The sequence below is a fragment of the Aplysia californica genome, unplaced genomic scaffold, assembly GCF_000002075.1.
Source record: "Aplysia californica isolate F4 #8 unplaced genomic scaffold, AplCal3.0 scaffold00076, whole genome shotgun sequence".
NCBI classification, from domain to species: Eukaryota; Metazoa; Mollusca; class Gastropoda; order Aplysiida; family Aplysiidae; genus Aplysia; species Aplysia californica.
This window is the reverse complement of record NW_004797346.1, coordinates 504,673-516,034: the sequence shown is the minus strand read 5'-3', so window position 1 is coordinate 516,034 and position 11,362 is coordinate 504,673. Positions and strand designations below refer to the sequence as shown.

The following is an 11,362-nucleotide window of genomic DNA, read 5'->3' as shown; positions in this document are numbered from 1 at the left end:
GGGGGGGGGGGGGGGGGAGGGATAGAGATAGAACATGTAATTACTGGCAAAGAATGAAGCTTTCCATTCCCATACGATTTTTGTTACAAAGTGGCAGTGAATGCACAGTTAGGAGTTAAATTGGTAAATTGTAGAAGATCCCAAAGTATAGGCCTACCATTATTTGATCTACAATATAGGTCAGATCATCCCTTTACTTGTTTTAGTAAGGTCATATGAGCGCCAAGGGAACTCATACCACATGACCCTCGGTCAACACACACACACAAAGAATAAGTTCCTCAGGCTGAAGGAACGAGTTTCATAGAGTTGATTCTATTCTATGACTGGGTTCACTTTCCTTTGCCAATGCAGGTCTTGTTGAAAGATCCGATAAGACTGCTGAAGTAGTTATTCTTGTAAGTAGTAGTCTAGTCTTTGGTGGAAATAATTCAGTCTTTCCAGTGCATGTGGAACACAGGCTTAGACATTTATGGTATTTCCAGGGTGTGGTCAATCCTAATTGCTGACTTCTTTTGCTGATTTTACCCTGCTCCTCCTCCCATCGCTTGCTTTTCATAATGGGAATCCCAGGAAAAGCCTTTTTTTTGTCTTCTAGATCTTAAAATGTTGGCACTTTTACTTCCTTTTGCATGGGATCATCCCCCTCTTAGTTCATGAATCTGTGGTGAGTCTCATTACGTATTATGTAGGAATGAAATTCATTGCGTACACAGAATTACATAGTTTATAAGAGATGTTTTGAACTTTTCTGTATTTTGCATGCATAACACAGGAACACAACCGCTGCCTGAAGGTGAGATGTGTGCCATGATTTTGCACTGTTTTAACAGAACCAAAATACCCTTGTGATTTTAAACAAAATACTGAGAATTATCTTTCGTATTGTAACACATAACATATGATTTATGAGCTCTTTAAGTTTCACTTGAGAACCTGAAAATAATGGCTGCAAATCTCGCTTATCGACACTCTCAATTTTCTCTGATCTGTGAGATTGTGCTGCTTTCATCTCGTTGTTCTTTCTTCTGTCACAAGGAATTTGAGTAAGTGAAAGGAAGGAATGTTTAAATAATTTTCTTTGCCTTTGTTCGCGAAATCTTTATTTTATGTCCATTGAGAGGGTAGAAAAAAAACTTTCTTAAAAAAACAAACCCAAAATTGTTGTCACTGTAGCAGAACACTCTGTACTTTATGACTCTGGCATCTATATGAAGGTACTACTATTTTCAAACAATAATGCTCGCGCGCGCGTGTGTGTGTGTGTGTGCGCGTGTGTGTGTGTGTGTGTGTGTCTGTGTTTCTGCGTGTGTATACACAGACACACATTCTCAAACTCTCTCACAATAGATCTATATTTTATTGTATGGTTGCACACCCTCAAACACATGATAGGCCTTGTCATTTGCAACATGAAAATGTAATTATAATTTGAGTTCGCATGTTTTTTCATCATTCTAAAGGGCAAAAAGAAGCACCTTTCTTTAATTTTTAAAGTATGTTTGAATTCTTTATATTTTGGGCTTTGACGTGAGTTAATGAACTCTAATACTTACAGCATGGCCCTAAAATGCTAATTGGCGCATTAATTCTTGACAGGCATATCGATCACTGCCTCTTGCTTCTCTTCATTCACCATCCACTTTCTTCTTTTCCCACTCTTTGCCATCCCATCATAACCCAAAAGTACTAATTAATAGTCACAACTCAGAACTCTTTTTTTTTTGCCTCCTAAGACCACACAGTTGCACGCTTAGTTTCTGGGAAAGGGCCTATTATTAGTAGATGCAGGAAAATTCTTTTGAGAGTCGGACTGGAGAGAGACCTTTAGTGGGTTGAGGAGCACTGAAGAGACACTGCTCATCTGTAGGAGGTACATCCCCTACAATAAAAAATAGTGGCATAAAAGTAATGAAGATCAACCTGATTTTCTTTATTCTTCCTTCTTTCGAAAGAGCTTTGCCTTGGAAGTGACCTGTTGTGTATGTTGAGAGGGCCTGGTTGCACTCTCATGTATACACCTGTATGTAAAATGTTACCTTTTTTGCTGTCATCATCACTATTTTGGGGAAAAAATCAATAAGTTTTGTACATCTTTACTTTCAATCTTTTTTAGAGAAAAAAATTCTCTAGCTTTCCATCTTCACAAAGTGAATTTGTGCTTGTAGTCAACACCACAGTTTATCTCGGGTAACGATTTCTATATTATATAATGAGTAAAGAGTTCACTGATAATGGGGTGTTTATCAGCCTTTACTTTTTACACCACAACTTCATTTACTTAAAGTACTTGGAGACGTTCAGCTGACACTGCAAAGAACTTTTTACTAACTTTGTCCAAATGTACTGTTAACTGTGTTTAATCTTCATCATATTACATTGGATTCATTTCTTATTTATTTTAGATTTTTGATACATGCTCAAAATGTGAAACATAGAACCGGAAAAAAGGAATTGTTTGAAATATATTATATGAGGCTTAATTTGGATTTGCTTTTAAATGTTATTTTGTTTTTCCATGTCGAGGATCTTGGCAAAACAACAGGTGTTTCAAGATACTTGTTTGGTCTTTCAAATAAAAGAACATTGAAAATAAAACTAGAATGTTTTCAATGTGTTGGAGTGTAGGATTAGTGTTTTATTCTTGACCTGTGGTCATGCCTTATTAGTGCTATTTTTCAATAACATATTTACTTTAAAGGACTATTAAAATTCATAGATATCAGTCTCAAGTTGCATTATTTTATTATAATAATTTTGGGGGAAATCTTGAATTTTTTAGAACTTGTGATAAAGTGACTCACTTTTAAAAGTACCTCACTTTTAAAAGCAAGATAGTCAGCTTAAAAATTGTTTAAAATAGAGACTGAATATAATTTTTTGTTTGTTTGATGGAAAGGAGATAAATTTAGAATGATTTATCTCAGGTGATATTCAACAATAACATGAAAACGGGTTGTATTCACAACAAATGTTTTCTTTGAAAACAGAATTGCTTTGTCCTTTTTGATCTGAAGCCTTTATGTCAACTATTTTTATTTCCTTTCCAGTCTGAACTCCCTGGACGAGAATGCCTTCATGAGTGAGAGTACATTTGACGAACAGGAAGTGACCATGGCAATAACAGCCCCAGAAATTGATCCACGTATTGCTGCACAGGCCCTTAAGTCAGAAGCATATCTGTCAGCGGTCATCTCTCAGCATGATGCAGAGCTTGAGGGGCAGGACTTAGATGACCTGATTGAAGATGAGGACGAGGAGGAAGTGGGTATTGCTGTCTTGCCTAAGAAGAGTGAAACTGATGACATCGAAGTAGGCACGAGCAGCAGCAGTCGTAGAGACAGTGGGATGGAGGAACAGTCGGCAGGGGGCTCTGTCCAGAACGCTGACCCTCCACCGTACGCTCCGTATTCCGATGTACTTAATGAGACAGCCAGCTCACAGGGCAGTAAGGGAAGAGAGAAACCGGCTGTTGTCAGCAAAACCAGCTCCATGAAGAATGGTGCCCTCACGCCAAAGATGAACGTGAGCAACAGCAACGAAGTGATGAAGAAGAACAGGCCCTCTGCTGTGGTGCAGCGACACAGTAGTGTGCCACGGAACATCAACAGAGTGCAGAGAAACAGCAGTGGGGTGCAGTCAATTGATAGGAAGTTACGCAGAGCTGCACATAATGGAGAAGTGTATGGCATTCCCAGGCATTCTGGTTCATTGTCCGACAGGGCTGTGATGGCGAACAACCGAGACGCTGCTGTCGAAAGGGCAGTACCCGATGATGACCCTCCAGCGTATTCAGATTTCAGAAATGGCCTTCAAGGAAATCAGACTGTTACATTAACAGACCTTTAGCCTTTATTTTGTGTATATTTGGTAGTGGTAAATCTCCTGTTAATTTGTAGTTCCGTCTTCTAAGTCTTACTTTGTTTCTAAAATGAATGCAACTTGAAAAGTATGTCTTATTGGGAAGAGACATTTTGAAATTCACAATCAAAAGTGTTCATTCATGTAATTACTGATTTCTTTTTATGTTTATGAAGATGAGACCTTTGTCTCAGATTTTACCATGTTACGAAAAGTGTATGAGGTTTCAGAAGTTTTCTATGGGGATTCCTATTATTCTTTTTCTACGGGGACTTCTTTAATCATTCTCAAATATAGTTGCCTTTTTTAGGTCTGTTTCCTTACTGTTCAAAAAGTTTGGGTCAATTTTGTTTATACTGAAAGCTCTTTGTTTTTTAGATTTTTGTGCTTTTTGGATGTGAATTACTCCATGCAAAGAGTTTATTTATCCCCGAAATTTTGTGTATACATTGTATATTTTTATACGACTTTTCTTATTTCAAAATCTGTAGTATGCTCATTATTCAATCTAAGAAAAGTTTTCCTGCTCTGGGGAAAACTACAGTGTATTGGAAAAGTCTTTCATGTAAACCTGAATAGTGAAACAGTCCTGTTGTATTTATTATAATTATAATGTGGAACCAGATTGGATGGCTTTCCAGAAATCCAGATGCTTGATATTGTCCAGATTTTGCTAGACTTTAGGCCGATCATTGAGAGGTTGTGCACTTAATACTGTAAAAGCAGTCTTGATACGATGTGTTGACAAAGTGATCAGTAAAATTTAAGTCCCCATCCCTGTGTTTCAATAGGTTGCGGAAAGGGTAGGATTTTTTGTTTTTGTTTAACGAGATGGCACCTCTGATATTCTTACAACTCATCTTCACTCACAGCTCAAGCATACAGTGGAACTCGGATTCAATGATCATGAAAACTTAGATTCAATGAAAGGAGATGGATTCCCTGTTTTTGTATTAATTAAAATCGATAAACATAACTCGGATTTAAGGAACATGTAAAAAAGCAAGCTCGGATTTAAGTAAGTTGCTTGCAGGGTGAACAATCCCTGTCAACGTGGCTTTGCTCATTTTCCTTCGGCATCGAACCTTATCTTTTCCTGGAAACCCTCAAGAACTGTTATCTGCTTAGCTTATTGTAATATCTCATGCGACTAATCAGAGGCCTTCTTTCATTTCAACATGCACACGTGTCTTTTCCTGTGTCGGGGTCAGACGGGCAACCACGCGTGTGACTGTGTGCACATGTATCTCGGGAGAACGGCCCGGGCACGGAACGCCAGTACAAACAAGATAAAGCGCTCCTATAACCTTATGCAGTTGCGAGCGCAGTAAAACTCTTATTAAACTAAACTAATAGATACATGCATCAGTCATTTTCTCCCCTAATGCAGCTACCGGTAAATATCACAATGATGAGCTAGTTTTGACCAAGATCTATTAATGACTTGCGAGCTGGTCTGTGGAATCCAACATCGCTGTTTGCTAGACTCTACCCAGCAACTTGCGTCAAACAATACGTCATAGATGACACTAGTGTACATTTGAATGAATCGGTCCTTTTGCACAGTGTGTGCTCTTGGCAGAGTTCAGTGTATGTTCCTGGAATTTTCCTGTTTATCTTCAGTATGGCATCAAAGAAACAAAAATGCCTCTCATTTGAAACCTAACAATTTTTGATTGAGGAAGTCAGAAAGGGGCAAAAAAGCTGGCATTTCAGGTTAGCCTACCACTTATTGCCACCTATTATACATTACTTGCTCAGTGCCTGTAATTATTTACACAAAAGCCTCATGTTTGCCATAACGAACACTCAGATTCCAACGACTTCGTTAAATTCAAAGTCCACTGTATTACTTTGGGGGAACATGGGGGTAAGACTGATATCTTCACACACAATGTGATTCTTCTTGCTGTGGACAAATTTTGGCAGAAATATTATTATACCTATCACAAGTCTCGTAGATTTCCTGCAGTGTTATTGAGCAACACATCATATTTGCTTTTTGAGAAAAATGACTTGGCATATGGACAGATTTAGTGGTGTGTCTTTTTTCTGATGATGTCCATGTTTACTGAGATGTTCAAGATTGTTCTCTAGTCTTTTGGATTTGTTGCAGTATGTACTGTAGCAAGTAAAGAAATAAAAATGTTTATGTCGATGATTGTCTTAGTTTTATACTTGTATCTCCCCATGTTCTGCTACAGTAGGCCCACATTTGTTTAAAGAGAAGTAGGATTGGCAACCTGGTTTCTAAAAACATGCATCTTGTTTATTTCTCAAAAAGCAACATTCCAAACTCATTTGATATGACATTGAAGGATCACTCAGGAGGAAGTATATATCCATATATTTATAACTATGACTTCGTAAGTCATATGTCTGCAAGACAGAGAGATTGTGATATTCTATCAAAGATGTTTTTGTTGTTTCTTATCTTCATTCAATGCATTGTTATGTTACATTGTTACCATTGTATTTAATAAAAGATGTAATTAAGAGATATCCTATTTGTACATAATGATGGTCTTTTACATATAGCCTTGTAAACTAGTTGTAGTATACCTTAGCATCTGGCTAGAAATGTTGCACTGCCCAGTGTTTTCATATATGCCTTTATTTCATCGCTGTCACCTGTAGATTTTACACAATTGGCCTTCAGTATCAAGCGGAAATAGTTTCAAGGAAGAACCTTTTGCCCCCTCCCCCTCCCCCTACCCATATACTTCAGTTAAAGTTTATGACACTCAAGTACAGTGATAATACAACATAGGAAAGTAGGGTATGAGATTAGTTATCTATTTGACCAGATTATGTTTTTTAAGATCTATCTCTCTGGCTGTTCTCTTCTAAATTTCAATTTGCCGCATATTTTAACGATCATATAATTGCGCGGTAATCTGAAAATTGGGTTAATATTTTATATCTTTTAAATAGTTTTATTTAAAAAATGCACTTCCATCTTTATTCTTTTACTCACGTCAAGGATAATTCCCATATATTTTCAAAAGTGCAAAAATATGAAAATTTAAATTAAAATTGAAATTAACATATAGAATTGAAAAACTCACAAGAATGATACAATTATACGATCATTAAAACATGCAGCTCAATCTTAAGATTGCCATGCAATTATATGATCGTTAAAACATGCGGAACATAAACAGTGGAAATTGTCTCGACCATTGTCAAGGATAAAGTGCCTGCTTTAGTCAGGTGGATATCTTGCACAGTATCATCATAACGCTAAAAAAACAACACAAGGGGAGAATGGGAAGTGACTGTTAAAACATGTGGTTGTCTTAAACAGGTGGCCGTTAACACTTTCCACCCATGAAACGGGCAGAGCGCGTAAGACTTTTCCCGACAGACAAGGATACTGATGCAGTACACGCTATATAATAATATCACACTGGTGCCGATTGGCGTCCGGTGAGGAAAGGTGGCGGCTTCTTATCGTCGCCAATTGGTGTCCCGTGGGGCAAAGTGTTAAAGCAAGGTTGACTGTATTTACATAAATGAATATGCAGACAATTGAATGATTTAAACAGAATTGCTGAGGAAGGCCACCAATAATTATCTATCTGGAGTAAATTGCAGTGTGGAGTCACAGTGTCCTAACTGCGTCTTTGCAAATGTCCTCCTCTTAGTGGTACTTCTGGCCTGTGGTCAAACTTTATTTGTTTCTCCTTGCCACTTCATCTTCTACTTATTCAGTTCAAATAAATCAAAGCTTTAGGTGCAGGTGGAAATTAAAGCGTGCAATTGTTTCAATGCTAGGATAATCTAAGTGAAGTGTAAAATGACTGGTTTATTTTCAAAGGCATTTTGATAAATTCCGATGTGACTTAGAAATATGGAACTTTGATAGTTTATGCCTGAGACCAGTATTATTACTAATATTACCTGGTATATTTACTGCTCCTGAACCTGCTGCACATGCTGTAAAAAGTATTTGTAGACTCTGATTATTCTTGCTTGAATTTCTTTTTGGAATGTAAGTCATTTTGATTGGTAATGTTCTTTTGGGATATTTTATAGATGTATTAAAATTCGTGGTACTTGTAATCAATTATTTGCATCCTGTTTGAAGACTCTTTTAAATGTGCAAAGCTTAAGTACAGGTTTAAAGTGATTACTGGTTTAACTCTTTATTTGCTACAATTGATCAACATAATTATGGTCATATGGTAAAGAGAAAAATTAAGATATATCGGTGAATAACAGAGACAGAGTTAATAATGATAGATTTTAATTCGTTTGAAGTAACTAATATTCATGCATTAATTGAATAACTGATAGTATTGTAGGCCTATACTGGGAGGTGCATTTACTTGAATTCTCCAGAATTAGCACCTTTTTACATTAAAATTTCTTGAAAGTGAAGTTCTGTTCCATGTTTTATAATTTCTAGTCAAAAATGCTTTATACTCTGCTTTGGATGCAAAAACTAATAATTTTTTTTACAAGTTACGTGCTCATCTCTGAGTATGGTTGTGACTGACCTCGGTGCATGATGCTGTTGTTTGCCTAAACACAAAATGGTCAATCATGTAGGCCTACATGGTACTCCATAGCAAATTAAAATTTCTTTGTCTTTCAGTGTTAAAATCCACCTTAAGCCCTTAATGTAAAGCATTCCAATAATAATTTTATTTCTGTTTATCATATCTTTTTTTAAGTTTGTTGCAATTGCTGCTAATGTCCTTTTGAATGACTGAACGTTTTTTTAATTTCATTTGGTGTAAATTCTGTTCTTCAATCATATCACATTCAGTCCTGAGTGGATTCAGGCACTGACAGAATGATGTAACCATAATTTTGTTGGTGCTGAAAAATGTATACATAAAAATTTTAAGGGTGGAAAAAGTTTGTATGGGATCATATAAGGCAATTTACCAGGTACATGTTCTCTGAATTTGTCTAGTTTTGTATTTTGTAGTCTCATAAAATACGAAGTAGTTTCTCACATGAGTTTTACAGATTGGAAATAATTTGGTCAAGGAGCCGAAATAACCCTTGTGTGTATTTTTGCAAAATGATAATTAAGATGTTTTTTATTTTCCAGGCTTGAGTAATGATCTGACTTGTTATTCGAAAGGTCAAGATACATTCTATCTACTTATAGATATGCCAAAGATATTGCGAGAATGTCAGATTGTTTGAGACTTGTGGAAGCCATGAGCTGGTAGTGATAACAAATCTCAATTGTTGTTTGAGCAATGGGGCAAGTTGTGGATATTTTAATTGTGTCTTCATTGTTCCTGTATTACTTTCTTCAACAGGGAATGTCTGTCGTGTTTGGTCATCTTTGCTGAGTTTGTCATTAAGTGAAAGTAATAGTTACCTATAATTTTGGCATGCAGATAACGTCAATATCTATAGAGATGTTACCCTTTCAGTAGCTCTGGGCGCAGGTTCATCAACTTAAGAAAGGCACAGCAAAAGTAGTAATGGAATAATGAAGAAACAACAAACAAACAAAAATGAAGATCTATTTTGCTCTTACAGGTTTAAAGTCTGCATTCCCCGTCATTGCTTTTCAAACTCCTCCAAAATGTAATCTCCTGAAAGTGATTGCCAGCATCAAATTACTGCACTTGATAGCATGGGCTGCAAACCTTGCAAATTCCATCTCCTTTGTAATATTAACAATACCAACTTATCAACCTTTTGAATACGATAATTACATTTCTGCTTAGAAATAGAAGAGTACATCATCAGACTGGCAGTATGAAAGCTCTAAAACATTACAAAAGCACATCGGAGTTTTGACATGCCCTTTATCCACATCTTAGTGAAGCTGAAATCCTTTCCTATTGCCCCTCAGACAGCCAGTATTCAACATGAAGTGTACATGTGAATATCAGGCTGGAGGAAACAATGCTGTGGTCTGTGGGTTCACTTAGGAGAAAAGAGTAGATCTAGTTGAACTTCATTCAATCAATGTTTGATTTTGAATATTATATTGCTTGTTGGATAGAACTAAAGTATCAACATCGTGACCGGAAAGTTTGGGGTTTTTTAAAATGTGAAATTTATCAGTCTTCAATTTAATGCAGAAAAATGTTGACGCACAAAAATCCCTTATTATAAGTATTGTAGGGTATACATGCTGTTTTCCTCTGGTACTGTACGGGTATACTTGCATGCAAAAGCTCTGATGCTGTAGCCTATACTTGTTCTGAAATTTCAAGTTTATGAGTCAAAGAGGATGGAAAATGATTCAACCGATGGTTCACCTTTTATTGACTCCAGTATTAAATTATAAATGAATTGTTCGCATTTGCCTTTTTTTCCTCATGAAGACCAGGTCACCCATATTTAAATTCCCTTTTTTCGATACATTATAATAGATCTTTGACTACTTTACAAAACATTGGAACTGTCTTGCATAGCATGTGCTTAAAACAAAATTTGAATTTTGTTTCGGTGAGTCTATAGATAAAATGAAAACAAAGCAAGGCAAGAGGATATTGAACCAGAGTGGGCTTCTGTTCTCAGATAATAGGCTACTAGTTTTATTGATCACAATGTTTTTGTCATGCAAGTTGCTTCTCTAGCTGTGCCTTTTTTTCTCAACTGAAGAAAAAAGAAAACAAACAGTGAGAAAAAAAAGAGCCTGATCTCTTTATTTGTGTGTGTGTTCTATTTTAAAAGAAAAATGACCCCACAGCAAATAATACATTTACCTTTAAAAATATGTTCCTTTCTGTGACTTGTTGTAAATAAATGTTGTTATTTCAAAAGTTGTCATATATATGTCTATCTTTCAAATTGTTACTGTGTGTGACTCCCTGAATGAAAGAGGGAGTGAGAGACAGACAGAGAGGTGGATTTGGTGGGTGATCTGGTGTGGTTTACTCTTTCTTTCCTCTCTGGCGCTGACCAGATGACAGGGACATGCGGTTACTTGAGGGACATATTGCGCTGCCAAGAGCGAAATGCTCGCAGCTAAAGGGATTTGGAAAAAACAACTACAACTCTTTCTTTCTTATCAAGCTTCTTTCTGTCATCCTTATAAATCGCTTCTCCTCTGATCTTCGGCATTTATGGCAGGACCTAATTGTGTTCCAAGTGTGATAAAATGCTTACTAAAAAAAAAGAATGAGAGATACAGCGATTAGGAGACAAGCAGTGACGCCATTCCTTTTGAGCGAGCTGCATAATAAGCTGTCTTTGGGTGAAAGTTTAAATAAAAACCCAAACATCAAGAAAAGACACTGAACTGGCGACGAGTTACACAAGGGACATAACAATAGTTAGTAGAAGTTCCTGTATCAAATTATCAGTTGTGTCCCTGGAAGATACTGCAACGATGATCACTTTAATTATTATAATATTATAAATTTTATTTTTATTGTATGGGTTTGGCGCCGCACGAGACCTGGGAAGGTCGTTTCGGCCTCCTGTGTCACACTTCGGGGTTTTCGCCGGTCTATCAGAAGCCTAAATTAATAATTATTGCTGGGCTGAACCCTGGATTTGACAATGATCATGAGTG

At 36.6% G+C, this 11,362-nt stretch overlaps 1 protein-coding gene across 1 annotated transcript in view; it reads left to right on the top strand.

The window, feature by feature from the left end:
* Nucleotides 1–3,134, top strand: part of LOC101864602 (cadherin-23) — a gene marked incomplete in the record, with an annotated part of 96,643 nt that extends 93,509 nt beyond the window's left edge. The window contains 2 exon segments of the mRNA XM_035968692.1: nt 776–796; nt 3,051–3,134. Of these exon segments, the coding sequence (XP_035824585.1) occupies nt 776–794 (19 nt within the window).
* Between the last annotated feature and the right edge of the window lie 8,228 nt (nt 3,135–11,362).